The 16,232-nt window shown below is 42.9% G+C and overlaps 2 protein-coding genes across 3 annotated transcripts; both read left to right on the top strand.

The window, feature by feature from the left end:
- The first annotated feature begins 931 nt into the window (after positions 1–931).
- LOC125264299 (neurotrophin receptor-interacting factor 1-like) lies at positions 932–5,980 on the top strand. The gene is made up of 2 exons (XM_048183537.1): positions 932–2,454; positions 5,768–5,980. Exons 1-2 carry the CDS (start codon positions 1,330–1,332, stop codon positions 5,768–5,770), a joined length of 1,128 nt encoding a protein of 375 aa, XP_048039494.1. The 5' UTR covers positions 932–1,329; the 3' UTR covers positions 5,771–5,980.
- Positions 5,981–10,172: 4,192 nt separating this feature from the next.
- Positions 10,173–15,191, top strand: LOC125264301 (C-type mannose receptor 2-like). 2 transcript variants are annotated; one of them, XM_048183540.1, is made up of 4 exons: positions 10,173–11,433; positions 11,526–11,879; positions 13,679–14,026; positions 14,179–15,191. In XM_048183540.1, exons 1-4 carry the CDS (start codon positions 11,397–11,399, stop codon positions 14,556–14,558), a joined length of 1,119 nt encoding a protein of 372 aa, XP_048039497.1. In that variant the 5' UTR covers positions 10,173–11,396; the 3' UTR covers positions 14,559–15,191. The 2 variants fall into 2 exon arrangements, with proteins under 2 accessions (XP_048039497.1, XP_048039498.1); XM_048183541.1 differs by having other exon boundaries at positions 14,191–15,191.
- Positions 15,192–16,232: the final 1,041 nt, after the last annotated feature.

Here is a 16,232-nt window from a genome sequence, read left to right on the forward strand (position 1 = left end):
TTGTGCTTTGAGATATATATATATGGGCCTCCTGATTATAAGAAGAATTTTCTTGGTGATTTTTTTTTTTTCTGTAGTTGTTCCATCTGCTGACAGGATTTTGATTATAGATGATTTTAATATCCATCTCTGTTGTCCTTGTAAACCCACGAACAAACAATAGTTGGTTCTTTTATCTTATCTCAGTGTGTTTCTGGATCTACACACGATCATGGGCATACACTTGACTTGTGTTTTCTTTGGGGAAAATGATGGAATATATTTGTGTTGAAGAAACAGCTTGGACCATATGCTTATTACTGTACGTTTTTAATCTGCCTTCTGTAATAAATGTTCTACAGTATCATCAGCCTCCTTCATTCTTGTCTTGTGTTCCCAGCTAGAATGTTTTTATGTTCTGGGAATGTTTTCAGCGGCAAGTATTATTTATGTTTCCATAATTTTCTGCTAAAAGGTAGGATAACATTCTTTAAAAACATTCTAATAATGTTTAGTGATAACATTAGAACATTTTCCCCTAACATTCTTATAAAGCTTTCAGTGGGAAGCTTCTCATCGGGCATTGGATGTGGACTCAAATGTTGCTCAGATGTCAAATTTTGGTTGAAAGTGAAACCCCAACATTTGTTTGACGTCAAGCTTCAGCATTATTAAATAACTCCAAAAACAGCATTACCGGCGTCACTTATTATAAACCAGATTGACTTTATTTCTGTCATACTTGTGCAATAGTTCTTATTGAGAATTAACAGGGATTTAGGTGTTGAAATTTTATTGAAAATAATAGTTTGGTTTGATGTCACCATTATGGTGATCAGTGTTTTCTTCAGTTTGGCAGTTTTACTCCTGACTTTTCATTGTTAGTTTTTCTCTGGTTGCTGTAACTGTGTTTATGGAACAGCAAGAGAAAATGTGTGTGGCGAGGGGGGCGTGGTTTAGCGGGGTCTGCAGCAGGAGGGAGTGTCTGGGGATGTGCGGTGATTGAACGGGTTGAATGTAAATCACGAACACCTGTTTCTCGTTCCAGTAATTGGCGTGGAGACAGGATAAAACGCCAGGAGAAGCAGGAGCGTGGGAGAGAGAGAGGGACTGCTGACAGTCAGACTGAGTGAGCTGTGCTCGTGTCGTGGAGTGAAGCCCGTCCTTGGATGTGGAATTATTGAGTGTGCGTTGCACCGTCTTTTTGTTTATGTGTTTGATATTTTTCTCTGGTGAGAATAAAGACTGTCAGCAGCCCAAAGCCGATCCCTGTCCTCTTCCTTCCCATTACACAAAGAACCTTCATTACACTGGTGCCGAAACCCGGGAAGGAAGACGGAAGCCGCCGCCATGCAGGCAACCTCCGCCGCTGGGACGCCGTTTGCGGACATCATCGCATCCCTCGCGGCCCTCCATCAAGAGCAACATCGGGCCCTGCTAGATCTCCACCAGGATCAGGAGCGCCGCTTCGAGGCGATTGTCCAGGGCCAGCAGGAGGACCGCGAGAGGTTCCGGAGCTGGATAGACCGGGAGGTTCCCGCGGAGACCAGCGCGGCAGCTGCTGGCCCCTTCCCGCTGCCACTGCAGAAGATGGGCCCGCAAGATGACCCGGAGGCCTTCCTGGACCTATTTGAAAAGTCTGCCGAGGTGTCAGGTTGGCCCCGGGACCAGTGGCCCATGCGGCTCGTCCCGCTGCTCTCGGGCGAGTCGCAGGTGGCAGCGCAGCAGCTGCCCATCCAGAACCTCCTGGTCTTCAACGACCTCAAGAGGGCCATCCTGCAGCGGGTCGGCCGCTCCCCCGAGCAGCACCGTCAGCGCTTCCGGTCTCTGGAGCTGGGGGAGGCGGGCCGGCCCTTCGTGTTGGCCCAACAGCTCCGGGACTCGTGCCGCAAATGGCTGATGGCCGACGGAGGCGACGCGGAGCAAATGATCGATCGCGTGGTGCTGGAACAGTTCACCACTCGGCTCCCAAAGAAGACCGCCGAGTGGGTCCAGTGCCACCGGCCCACGTCGCTGGATTCGGCCATCCAATTGGCGGAGGACCACTTGGTGGCGTGCCCAGGGGTCGGCGAACCCCTGCCATCTGTCTCTCTCTCTCCCTCTCTTCTTCCCCTCTCTCTCTCTAAACCTGTCCCTCTACCTAGGTCCCGTCCGCCCGGCCCGCCTCGTGTTCCGCCCCGGGGGCGGGGTGGAACGGATTCTCGGCAGTTCGTGGCGCCAAGAGCCCCGCCCAGGGGGGCGGGACTGGCCACCGCCGGGCTGGACCCCGCGCCTGCTTCTCCCCTCTCTCCACGCCAATCATTCGGCCCGTTCTCCGCCACTGGAGCGGCGGGCAGGTCTGGGCCGGCCTGTTGGCGTTGCGGGGACCCGGATCACTTCATAGACCGGTGTCCAGTGATGGAGGTGGGGACATTGATCCGGGTCCCGGACGACCTGCAGGTCGCCCCCGGTCAGGCTGGTCAGTACCAGATACCAGTGAGTATCAAGGGGGGTACATATCAGGCTTTGGTGGACTCGGGTTGTAACCAAACCTCCGTGCATCAAAGCCTGATTTCATCCGGGGCATTGGATACAGGCCGCGTGGTTAAGGTACGGTGTGTGCACGGGGATATCGCGAGTTATCCGTTGGTGTCAGTCGGGATTCTATTTAGGGGTCAAAAGCATAGTGTGGAGGTGGCAGTTAATCCGCACCTCCGGCACCCGATAATTTTGGGGACGAATTGGCCCGCATTTAATAAATTATTGGGACATTTATGCTCGGGTGCCTCTTGGAGTAAATGTACGCGGGGAAAGGAAGTGCGAGTGCAGGCGGGGGAGACTGACCGGGGACCAGTGGTGACTGCCTCAGGGGAACCGAGCGGGATCGGGAGACTGATTCTCTCGGACCGTGATGATTTTCCCCTGGAGCAGTCTCACGATGACACGCTGAAAAATGCGTTTGAGAGGGTCAGCACAATTGACGGTCAGCCTCTCCGGCCTGGACGACCACTAACTTATCCCTATTTTGCGATTATTAAAGATAGGTTGTATCGAGTGACCCAAGACACTCAATCAAAAGAAGATACAACCCAGTTGTTAGTACCAAAGAGCCGCAGGGAAATGCTTTTCCATGCGGCTCACTCTAACCCAATGGCTGGACACTTAGGACAAACAGCGACACTAAATCGCCTCATGACCCGATTCTTTTGGCCGGGCATTCACGAGAACGTGCGCAGGTGGTGCGCGTCTTGTCGTGAATGTCAGCTGGTAAATCCTCCGGCCACTCCAAAAGCGCCTTTGCGCCCCCTTCCATTAATGCAGGTCCCCTTCGAACGAATTGGCATGGACCTCATCGGGCCATTAGAGCGATCAGCGAGAGGGCATCGTTTTGCATTAGTCATTGTGGATTATGCAACACGATATCCAGAAGCAGTGGCTCTCCGCAACATTTCCGCTAAGAGTGTTGCGGACGCCCTCTTCAGTTTAATCTCCCGAGTGGGGATTCCGAAAGAAATCCTCACTGATCAAGGCACGGCGTTTATGTCACGTACGCTACGCGAACTGTACGAATTGTTGGGCATTAAATCGATTCGAACCAGCGTCTTTCACCCACAAACGGACGGGCTGGTCGAACGTTTTAATCGCACGCTTAAATCCATGATTCGTAAGTTCGTTCAAGAAGACGCCAAAAATTGGGATAAATGGTTGGAACCCCTGTTGTTCGCTGTGCGAGAGGTCCCGCAAGCCTCCACGGGGTTTTCCCCCTTCGAGCTTCTCTTTGGGCGCCACCCCCGCGGGGTGTTGGATGTCCTAAGAGAGTCTTGGGAGGACGGACCATCTCAATCGAAAAATGAAATTCAGTATGTGCTGGACTTGAGAACAAAACTCCACACTTTGGGGCGGCTATCTATGGAGAATTTGTTACAAGCCCAGGACAGACAGTGCCGGTTGTATAACAGGGGAACTAATCTGCGTAAATTTGCACCGGGAGAGAAAGTGCTCATATTACTCCCCACGTCAAGCTCAAAATTACTGGCGAAGTGGCAAGGACCATTTGAGGTCACACGGCGAGTTGGTGATCTCGATTATGAAGTAATACGGTCCGACAGGAGAGGGGCACGTCAAATTTATCACCTCAACCTCCTGAAAAAGTGGAGTGAGGCGGAGTCAGTGATGCTGGCGACGGTGATTAGCGGAGAGGATGATCTCGGGCCAGAGGCGAATGTAAAAAAACAATCCCTCGCTCTGGCCCCGGGGGGAGATCACCTTTCGCCCTCACAGCTCACTGATGTTTCCAAATTGCAGGCTGAGTTTGCCGACGTGTTCTCTCCCCTACCGGGCCGTACTGACCTCATTCAGCACCACATCGAGACAGAGCCGGGCGTGGTGATTCGCAGCCGGCCGTATAGGTTACCTGAACACAAAAAAAAAGTGGTTCAGGCAGAATTAGAGGCAATGCTTGAAATGGGGGTAATAGAGGAATCCAGCAGTAACTGGGCGAGCCCGATAGTTTTGGTCCCCAAAACAGACGGCTCAGTGCGGTTCTGTGTGGATTATCGCAAGGTGAATGCAGTGTCGAAATTCGACGCGTATCCAATGCCGCGTGTGGACGAATTGCTTGACCGGCTCGGTACAGCTCGCTTTTATTCGACACTGGACTTAACAAAAGGGTATTGGCAGATCCCCTTGTCTCCATTATCCAAAGAAAAGACCGCTTTCACGACGCCGTTTGGATTACACCAATTCGTGACCCTTCCGTTCGGGCTGTTCGGGGCACCGGCTACCTTTCAGCGACTCATGGACAAGATCTTACGGCCCCATGCTGCGTATGCGGCTGCCTATCTGGATGATATTATTATTTTTAGTAATGATTGGCAGCGGCATATGCAGCATTTGAGGGCTGTCCTGAGATCGCTGAGAGGGGCTGGGCTCACGGCCAACCCGAAGAAGTGCGCAATTGGGCGCGTGGAAGTAAGGTATCTGGGCTTCCACTTGGGATATGGACAGGTGCGTCCCCAAATTGATAAGACAGCAGCGGTTGCAACCTGTCCGCGTCCCAAGACCAAAAAGGAGGTAAGACAGTTCCTCGGGCTGGCGGGATATTACAGAAGGTTTGTTCCTAATTATTCGGACCTCACCAGCCCGTTGACTGATCTGACTAAAAAGGATGCACCAGATACGGTCCAGTGGACGGAGCTGTGCCAGCAGGCCTTCACCCAGGTGAAGGCTGCTTTATGTGGCGGGCCGTTACTTCATTCCCCTGATTTCTCTCTCCCCTTTTTGTTGCAGACAGACGCGTCGGACAGAGGGCTGGGTGCGGTCCTGTCCCAGGAGATAGAGGGTGAGGAGCGGCCGGTGCTGTACATTAGCCGCAAGCTCTCTAAGAGAGAGGCTAAGTACAGCACCGTGGAGAAAGAGTGTTTAGCCATCAGGTGGGCCGTCCTCACCCTCCGCTATTATCTCCTGGGGCGGGAATTCACCCTCTGTTCGGACCATGCCCCTCTGCAGTGGCTCCACCGCATGAAGGACACCAACGCGCGGATCACTCGTTGGTATCTTGCTTTACAGCCTTTTAAATTCAAAGTGATCCACAGGCCGGGTGTTCAGATGGCTGTGGCCGACTTCCTCTCCAGAAATGGGGGGGGGGGGGGGCTGCAGGCCGGACGGCTCCCCGGCCTGAGTCGGGCGGTGGGGGTATGTGGCGAGGGGGGCGTGGTTTAGCGGGGTCTGCAGCAGGAGGGAGTGTCTGGGGATGTGCGGTGATTGAACGGGTTGAATGTAAATCACGAACACCTGTTTCTCGTTCCAGTAATTGGCGTGGAGACAGGATAAAACGCCAGGAGAAGCAGGAGCGTGGGAGAGAGAGAGGGACTGCTGACAGTCAGACTGAGTGAGCTGTGCTCGTGTCGTGGAGTGAAGCCCGTCCTTGGATGTGGAATTATTGAGTGTGCGTTGCACCGTCTTTTTGTTTATGTGTTTGATATTTTTCTCTGGTGAGAATAAAGACTGTCAGCAGCCCAAAGCCGATCCCTGTCCTCTTCCTTCCCATTACACAAAGAACCTTCATTACAATGTGATCAGATGATGTTGGCTGCTTGTTGATGATAAAGATATAATCATCATGTCGTGGTCTGATCAGCCGATCTCATCCAGAGTCTGGTCTGTTATTAATTTCACATTATTGACTGTAGTAATGTGTTTCTACAGCATGAGATCCAGCAGTTTTAATCTGTAGAACTTTTAAAACAAATTATAAACATTTTGAACTACAGAATCACACAGAATCAACATTTCTCATTTGTGTTTAGCTGAAGTACTAAAATAACTAAAACTTAAAAACTATAGACATATTTATAAAAATAATAAAAAATTACAAAAAAACAAACAAACAACTAAATTACTAAAACTTTTAAATAGAAAAGAGAAAATATAGAAATACTGGTGTTATGCAACATTATAGATATATAGTATAGAGCTGTATAATCTAACATGCATTCTAGCAGAGCATTTATTGTCCAGACCGAGAATGTTTTACAATGAAGTATTCAACATACATGGACGACACACTGTTTCATGTGGTTTGGGAAGAAAAAGTCCCTGAAAATGAATTCCAAATGGGATAATAAAATTAATATTAATATATCTGGCGTTTAAATTACCCATTTTAGCTGATTATGTAAGTGTAATTCTGTAGAAATGGTTTGAGATTGACTTTAACTCCACAGGTTTTTTTTTTTTTTTTTTTTTTTTTGTCAATCAAAACTAACCATATGCGTATATGATTAATTTATTCATCTTTATTTACAAGTGCAACTAAAAAGTAAAATCATTCATGTGACACTGTGAAGGGGTTTTGTTTACAAGCTTCCACTATAATATAATCTTAATTAAGAGGTCTGTACAACTTCATAATTCTCCTGTTGAAATGCTGGTGCTTCTGTAGGATTCGCAAGTGATGATTTCAATGTGGGATTAAAAAAATCCTGCTCATTTAATTACTCATTTATTTCTATGGGAAATAAATGGGAAGTTTCACACGTATTTGAACATTTTTATCCAGATTGCAGCAAATTGTGGGATATATAAACTAAGTGTGTGTATATATATATATATATATATATATATATATATATATATATATATATATACAAACCCGATTCCAAAAAAGTTGGGACACTGTACAAATTGTGAATAAAAACAGAAAGCAATGATGTGGAAGTTTCCAATTTCAATATTTTATTCAGAATACAACATAGATGACATATCAAATGTTTAAACTGAGAAAATGTATCATTTTAAGGGAAAAATAAGTTGATTTTAAATTTCATGGCATCAACACATCTCAAACAAGTTGGGACAAGGCCATGTTTACCACTGTGTGGCATCCCCTCTTCTTTTTATAACAGTCTGCAAACGTCTGGGGACTGAGGAGACAAGTTGCTCAAGTTTAGGAATAGGAATGTTGTCCCATTCTTGTCTAATACAGACTTCTAGTTGCTCAACTGTCTTAGGTCTTCTTTGTCACATCTTCCTCTTTATGATGCGCAAAATGTTTTCTATGGGTGAAAGATCTGGACTGCAGGCTGGCCATTTCAGTACCCGGATCCTTCTTCTATGCAGCCATGATGTTGTAATTGATGCCGTATGTGGTCTGGCATTGTCATGTTGGAAAATGCAAGGTCTTTCCTGAAAGAGACGACATCTGGATGGGAGCATATGTTGTTCTAGAACTTGGATATACCTTTCAGCATTGATGGTGCCTTTCCAGATGTGTAAGCTGCCCATGCCACACGCACTCATGCAACCCCATACCATCAGAGATGCAGGCTTCTGAACTGAACGCTGATAACAACTTGGGTTGTCCTTGTCCTCTTTAGTCCGGATGACATGGCGTCCCAATTTTCCAAAAAGAAAAGAACTTCAAATTTTGATTCGTCTGACCACAGAACAGTTTTCCATTTTGCCACAGTCCATTTTAAATGAGCCTTGGCCCAGAGAAAACGCCTGCGCTTCTGGATCATGTTTAGATATGGCTTTTTTTTTGACCTATAGAGTTTTAGCCGGCAACGGCGAATGGCACGGTGGATTGTGTTCACGACAATGTTTTCTGGAAGTATTCCTGAGCCCATGTTGTGATTTCCATTACAGTAGCATTCCTGTATGTGATGCAGTGCCGTCTAAAGGCCCGAAGATCACGGGCATCCAGTATGGTTTTCCGGCCTTGACCCTTACGCACAGAGATTGTTCCAGATTCTCTGAATCTTTGGATGATATTATGCACTGTAGATGATGATAACTTCAAACTCTTTGCAATTTTTCTCTGAGAAACTCCTTTCTGATATTGCTCCACTATTTTTCGCCGCAGCATTGTGGGAATTGGTGATCCTCTGCCCATCTTGTCTTCTGAGAGACACTGCCACTCTGAGAGGCTCTTTTTATACCCAATCATGTTGCCAATTGACCTAATAAGTTGCAAATTGGTCCTCCAGCTGTTCCTTATATGTACATTTAACTTTTCCGGCGTCTTATTGCTACCTGTCCCAACTTTTTTGGAATGTGTAGCTCTCATGAAATCCAAAATGAGCCAATATTTGGCATGACATTTCAAAATGTCTTACTTTCAACATTTGATATGTTATCTATATTTTATTGTGAATAAAATATAAGTTTATGAGATTTGTAAATTATTGCATTCCTCTTTTATTCACAATTTATACAGTGTCCCAACGTTTTTGGAATCAGGTTTGTATATGTGTTTAAATCTCACAAGTTTAAATCTTGCAATTCAGACTTTATGACTTGCAATTGTGAGTTTATCATAATTTGGAGGGAAAAAAAAATCATCATAATTGCGGAATATTTAGACAATTTAGTCTTTTTTCATCACAATTCCAAGTTTATATTTCACAATTCTAAATTTGTAACTTGCAATTCTGACTTTATTTTCTGCTGGTTTTGGAGGAAAATGGATCTGGACTGGACTCCATCAGATGGATGCTGCTGCTCCCTGGATCTGGTCCGATCAGAGTGAATCCATGTTCAGATCATGGAGGTTTGGACAGTTGAGCAAGGTGACAGTCAGTTTTGCGTGTGAACGTCTCTTATTGGAACATTTAATGATGTGGACTGTTACCGTAAATTTGCTGCTGTCTGCTACAATAGTGAGTATTTATAGTAGCACATTTGACCACTTCACTTCAAAATGCAAGCAAAATGGATTAAATATACCAGAAATTGAGAATCTGTGAAATTTACATTAAAACCCAGCAGCTTGGTTGCCATGAACTTCACAGTAAAAAAAAAACTGGTACATTCTGGGAAAAAAGAAAAGAAAAAAAAAAAGTTCTAAGGGGGTTTTCGCAGTTATGCCATAGAGGACTGATGGTCAAATCAAGTGTGAACGATTCTGGAGTGAAGAAAGACATTTTAGCAAAGGTGTCTAAAATATCTAAAATTAAAATTGTCTAAAATTAAAGTCAGTGTTAAACTGAGAACTTATGAATCTAAATATCTTTTTTAGAAATACCAATGAACTATAATTAATCTGTGAAGTCAAGGCAATGTTTTATCTGGTTGGATTTGGTAGCTTCAGTGGGATTCAGCAGCAGACAAAGCTCAGTTTTGGGGAAATTCTTGAAGACTGTTTCCTATGTGGTGACAGTCCTTGGGCTCCATCTGTTGGATGGCAACGATTTGCCAATCCTAACTGGGGTACGACCACCAGAAAAACTTCACTGAAAAATGAATTTACCATCTTGGGAATCATTTTCCACCACAATACTTAAGTCAGTGGTTCACAAACTTTTTCTGAACTTAATTAATGTATTTATTTGAAACATTGTAATCACTGTATGTGCTTCGGGATATGAAGTCTCTAAAGGCTGAAAAAAAACACGTTACAGATAGTTAATGTTTAAAAACAGGCTCAAAATGAGTAAACGCTCTCTAAAACAGCTAAATTCGACTGAAGCGTTTGCGAAAAGGCCTAAAACTATTGAGTAGGGATGGGGAAATGGAGCCTCTTAAATCTTTGAAGCTTTTCTCTAAATGTTTCAGGAAAGGTTTCAAAGCATCAAGAGTGTCATCCTGTGGCAGATAAAATTTACAGCAGCCATAAACCGTTGTTTTATCCATTAAGCACAAACAAAAAAATAATTCACATATTAAAGTTTGGCAATAGATGAAATCGATCAACTAATACATACTGAGTTGTTTGAGGCGGAGTTGCTAGTTCTGTGCGTACCCTGAGATAAAATCCTGCAGGCGCCCCTGCATAAGCCAATGGCTTTTATAGACGATACCAATCAATGACGCAAAAGAATGCCAACCCTAGCAATTAAATTCGGGAAGTCATGCCCATCTTACCTGTAATGCCACACTAGCAACATGCTAAAACATGCTAGTAACATTTTTCACTTTCTCTGAATAAAACCTTTAAATTTCAAGCTGCTCAAAGTTATTTTAAACTTTCTGGTCAGGCTTTCTCAAGAAAACTTCAAAGTTTGTCTTAAAATTTTCTGTCTTGTTATTATTGTAATGTTATGTGCTTTGAGACATGAGGGAGAATAACACCGTCTCTTGTGACGCTTTGCCAAGAGCAGCTGTGTGTGTGTGTGTGTGTGTGTGTGTGTGTGTGTGTGTGTTTTGGAGGAGGCGTGTCTTTGGAGACACTCTGGGTGGGATGTTTTGAAAGCTAGCTTGCTACTGCTAGCCTCTCAGAAAATGTCATTTTGCACCTTTAATAGTTTTGTTCCTATAGTGTGTGGAGTGCTGCGATGTGACCAAGACAGCACAAACACTAACAGATTCTAGTCACAAACAACCAGACTGTGAACATGGAAATCTCTTTGTTTTATGTTGCAATTCTTCTTTATTTTGATATAATAACCTTTAGTCATTGTTTGATACATTGATGGGCCTTTGGATCTATTCATGCTACTCTGCACAAGTTAAGATATAACTGCATCAGCATCTCCCACAGTGGACAAGAAACAAGAGACAAAACTGGAAACAATGAACCTTTATTTTACCTCTACAAAAAGTCAAAAGGCTGACACAGACGTCAATATGCAAATAAAAAGAGAGGTGGAAAAATATACAAATAAGGAGGAAGAAAAATATGAAAATTAGTTTAGAACAATACACAAATGATGTGATGATGAATGAGGGATGAGAGCAGATATAATAATCTCATTGTTTAAAGCTGCAGACAGAAACATCAGACTGAGGATAGAAAAACACGACCTCTAAAGTAAGAACAACTCACATGTTCATTCTTCAAACACAACTAGACTTTGAGATGTTAATATTGTCTGAATGATGATGTACAGTGAATTCATGCTGCTGTTCAGATACTAACTGAAACTGTCATATTTTACTCCAAAAAGAATCTGTGAATGTTTGATATCTGAGTTTTTCAATGTGTTTCTTCCTCAGAAATGGAGCAAACTCTATATTTCATTCTTCTTCTCATTGGTGAGTGTGTTTGTTGTTTTATTTATGGTTTATAGTTTCATCAGGTTTGACTCTGTTATGAAAAGCATTAAATCAAACCCTCTCTTTCACAGCTCTCTGCTCCGTATCTGAATGTGTTCAGCGTCAGTATCACTTTATAAATGTGAGGAAGAACTGGACTGAAGCTCAGAGATACTGCAGAGAGAAATACACAGATCTGGCCACCGTTGACAACATGAACGACATGAACGAGCTGAAGAAGAGTGTGAATGATGAACGTGTCTGGATTGGGCTGGAGAGGATGAGTGTTGGTAAATGGCAGTGGTCTTCAGGTGATCCTGCGCTCTATCTGAACTGGGCTCCTACACAACCTGAAACTAGTGAGTGTGGTTTTATGACAAATGGACAATGGCATGATTTGGCATGTAGTAGCAGCCTGACTTTCATCTGCAGTTCATCTAACAACAGTAAGTTCAGCTCCCTACAATGACAATAAACATTAATTTAAAAAAGATACACCATATACTGTACAACATTTTAGTCTAATACTAAATTCTGCTACTTTTTAATCTGGTCATAAATATAGGGGAGACTGTGGATATTTGTCCACTTTTCAAGATTTTCTAAGTGTGAATCTGTGCACACTATCCCTGCGTTCCATTCGGAAGGGCTCATCCCTATGCCCTAATCCCTTCAAAGGGTTTACCCTCCGGAGTGAGAGCTTCGAAGGGACGAAGGGTGTAGGGGTCAAAAAAAAGTTTTTTTTTCTTTTGGAACGCACTTCAGCGTCATCTTAACAAAACAATCAAGGAGGCACTTTCGTCTTTTTTCCCCTGGTTTACTCTTTGTATTAATACGCATTCATTTACTGTAGTAACATTATAAGCTACTGCCGGTCTTTTACTTTAAATATGTTGTGTCTATGTATTTGAAACATTTGAATGGACTGATAAAGGGAGCTGTAAAGTATTTTTGTTGAAGTACAATGTCATTTTGACCATAATAATGTACCAAATCTAACTTGTATAAATATTGCAGTAGTATAGAAAAATACTATCTATACATTTATAGGTAAAATTGAACTCCTAACCTCCTGTACCTATTCTGTGACGTCAAACAACTTCCCTTTTGCAAAGGATCATGGGGGCCCGAAGTGACCATCAGTTGTACCCTTTGAAATCCTTTATTCCGAAGGGCCCTTTGAAGTCGTCAGTTTTGAGCACTTTGGTTTGTAATGACCCTTTAATATGGCAGCCATGATTGTTTTCACTCCGAAGTGCCCCTCGGAGGGCGATATATCCCGTTTGGAACGCACTGTATAAAGGCTAATATTGCCCACAACCTTTTGCGCTTTGGACGAGGATTCAGTTCAGAACTACAAACACGACTAAAAAGTGTTAAAAAACTACAAAACATGGCGGATATGCACGACCGACGCTGAGAGGTTTGAGTGACTAATAATCAGTTCAACCTAATAGAAAATATTTATTTAATGTTATCCGAGTTATATTTCATCTGCAAATACCAATGTGGACTTCTATAAATATCCGATTAACCATTAAATTTTAAATGCATCATTATGCATTAATATGAGGAGAGTTCGCCGCATGAAAGACCTGCGACTGCAGATGAACGTGCTACTGCATTTCTTAGCTAAATGAAATGTGGAGGATGTAAGATGATTGACAGGCCAGTTTACGATGACAGGATGCGACAGAGAGAAAAGACGCGACTGTATGACGTGATAGTATGTCCCAAAGCTCGTCTACTCTTTTGCTACACACTCAAAACTAAATACATTTGTTCACAGAAAGAGTACATACTTTTAGGGCATAGTATAAGTAGATGAATTGGGACGCAGCATTAATATAAGTGAGTTTGTGATTGTACTGTTTTGTTGTTGTTTTACATTAAAAACCGTGCACCGTCCGTGGTCATAACCCCTCCCCCCCCACCCCGGGAACGCAGTTTGGTCCCCCCCACTTTGATGTCTCCTGCGCCCCTGCTGAGCCTTTTCAACATGACTGAGAAATATAAAGTTAAAAATTACCAAGAAAATTCACAAATGATACTTAATGTTATATCAGCAAAATCATCATGAATATATTGTGAATATTTAATATATCATCAGCTGTAGAAACAGTCTTTGAATGACACGTGTTTCTGATGTTTCCACTGCTGCTCTTATTCACATCAAACCATAAAGCAGCATAAGAATAATGAACAAACTGATTCATGAATCTGTTTCCATTTGTTTTTCTTAAAGTGAACACAGGACTCGTCTTTGTCAATCAGGGGAAGAATTGGAGAGAAGCTCAGAGTTACTGCAGACAGAATCACATTGATCTGGTCAGTGTGAGGAACCAGAATGAGAATCAACAGCTTCAGCAGTTCATTAGTGATCATCATTCATCTGGATCATGGATCTGGATCGGTCTGTTCAGAGACTCATGGCAGTGGTCAGATCAGAGTAACTCCTCATTCAGATACTGGGCTCCTGGTGAACCTAATAATGATGGAGGTAATGAAAACTGTGCAGCGATCGAACCGAACACTCAGGGAAAATGGATAGACATCTCTTGCAACAACCAGTTTCCTTTTGTGTGTCATGAAGGTGAGCAGATCCTCACAAACACACACAATCCATCCATCACCTCCAGATATCTTAAAGTTCACACTACATGTCTGACATGACAAATTCCTCCACAGTGTTTGTTCTGCATGTTGTTTTTGATCAGTCTCTCTCTAGTTTCTGCTTGTGGTTTGTTTTGTGTCCAGATAAACTGATTCTGATCAAAGAGAATCTGACGTGGTCTGAAGCTCTGAGATACTGCAGACAGAATCATGTGGATCTGGTCTCGGTTCATTCAGAAGAGATGCAGCTTGACGTGATGAATGTGGTTAAACAGGCGTCTACTGAGGCGGTGTGGTTGGGTTTACGTTACTCCCACATTTTGGGCATCTGGTACTGGGTGAGCGGAGACACCGTGTGCTATCAGAACTGGGCTCCAGGGAACGGCACAGCAGTGGAGAACTGTGATTCTGCAGTGAGATCTGGAGCAGTTCAGTCTGGAGGAGATCAGCGCTGGATCAGCCGTCCTGAGACTGACAGACTCAACTTCATCTGCAGCAGAAATGAAGAATGAAGGATTCGTTTGTGCTGTTCTTTCACTTTCATTTTACCTTGTTCTATCTTTTTCTTAAATATATGTGTATATATATATATATATATATATATGGGCCTCCTTGATTATAATAAGAATTTTCTTGGTGAATTTTAAATTTTTATCTGTAGTCGTTCCATCTGACAGGATTTTGATTATGGATGATTTTAATATCCATGTTGTTCTTGTAAACTCATAACCAAAGCATTTTTGAGCTGATTCTTTTATTTTATCTCAGTGTGTCTCTGGACCTACACACGATCATGGGCATACGCTTGACTTGTGTTTTCTTTGGGGATAATGATGGAATATATTTGTGTTGAAGAAACAGCTATCACAGATCATATGCTTGTTAGGTTTAATCTGTAACAATGTACTGTTATCAGTCTCCATTCTTGTCTCGTGTTAACTGTGTCTACACCTAATGCATACTCGGCTGCTTTTAGTCCTACTGAGTTATCTCTTCCTATTGAGTCTACAACGTTGCCCTCTATAGGACATGATGAATTGGTAAATTCTTTTAATAATGTTTGTTCAGAGATCTTGGAAAATGTACACCGTTTAAATGAGATATCATGTGACAAAATAAAATAAAAATAAAAAGTGGATGATGAGTCATAAATGATCTTAAGCGGGTTTGTCAACATAATGAATCTTTCTCATTGTTTGAGTAAATTTTAATTGATTTCTTTAGCTCAGTTGAATGATATTATATTGCATTTAAAGCCGACTACTTCACTTTATGATGTTCTCCTATCGCGACTGTTTAAAGAGGTTGTAGACACTATTGATTCTAGTATTCTATCGATTATTAACAGCAGCCACCATTTACAGTTCCTACTGAATCAAAATAAAGAGCTTATGCTGCCTTCACGCCATATCTTCTGTAATTAAGCAAGTAGGGCTCGCTGTAGTCTGCGGTGGACATCCATCTCCACCCACATCCAATGTGACGTCAGAAGCAACGCTCGTGCCCAATACATCACCTCGTGACTCCCCATATATATATCTATGGTGACTCCCCTTCCCTGTATTGCCCCAGAAACCCGATTTGTTCTATGTAGGTTTCTGATTGAAAGGGTTTTGAAGCATGAGGGGTAGGTTTTGAGTGGGTTTCAGGTGTAAGGGTAGATTTAAATGGGGAGTAAATGATAAAGAATTAAGTATTCTCAAATGCTCAAAAAATAATGAGGATAAGCTCAATTAATTTTAGTAGAGATTATGTAGGGATCAGTGGTGTAGCCCTTAAGTGGCTTTCTTCTTAACTTCTTATCTTAAAATCAGAAACTATGTTTCTGCATCTGCGATTATCTATTGGGGGGTTCAACAGGGATCAGTTCTTGGTCCGACTGTATTCAGCCTTGTGAAAACATTTTACTTTCAGTTAAGGAAATTGTCTAAACTGAAACCTATCCTTATATTAAAACCACAGATGAGAATCTTGCGCTGGCCATGTTTTACACTTACTTATACTGACACTACTGTGTGTGTGCAGCATTATGCAAATATAAAGGTTTACAGTAACGGATGCAACTGTTATTATGGTAAACTGATATATAGAAACCAATCCAATGGGAATATCTTCCAAAAGGACCAGATGATTAATGTTACTGAACTTACTAACTTTTTTCAGTAATAAAATAAAAATGTATTGAT

This window comes from Megalobrama amblycephala, linkage group LG3 (assembly GCF_018812025.1).
Source record: "Megalobrama amblycephala isolate DHTTF-2021 linkage group LG3, ASM1881202v1, whole genome shotgun sequence".
Lineage (NCBI taxonomy): Eukaryota > Metazoa > Chordata > Actinopteri > Cypriniformes > Xenocyprididae > Megalobrama > Megalobrama amblycephala.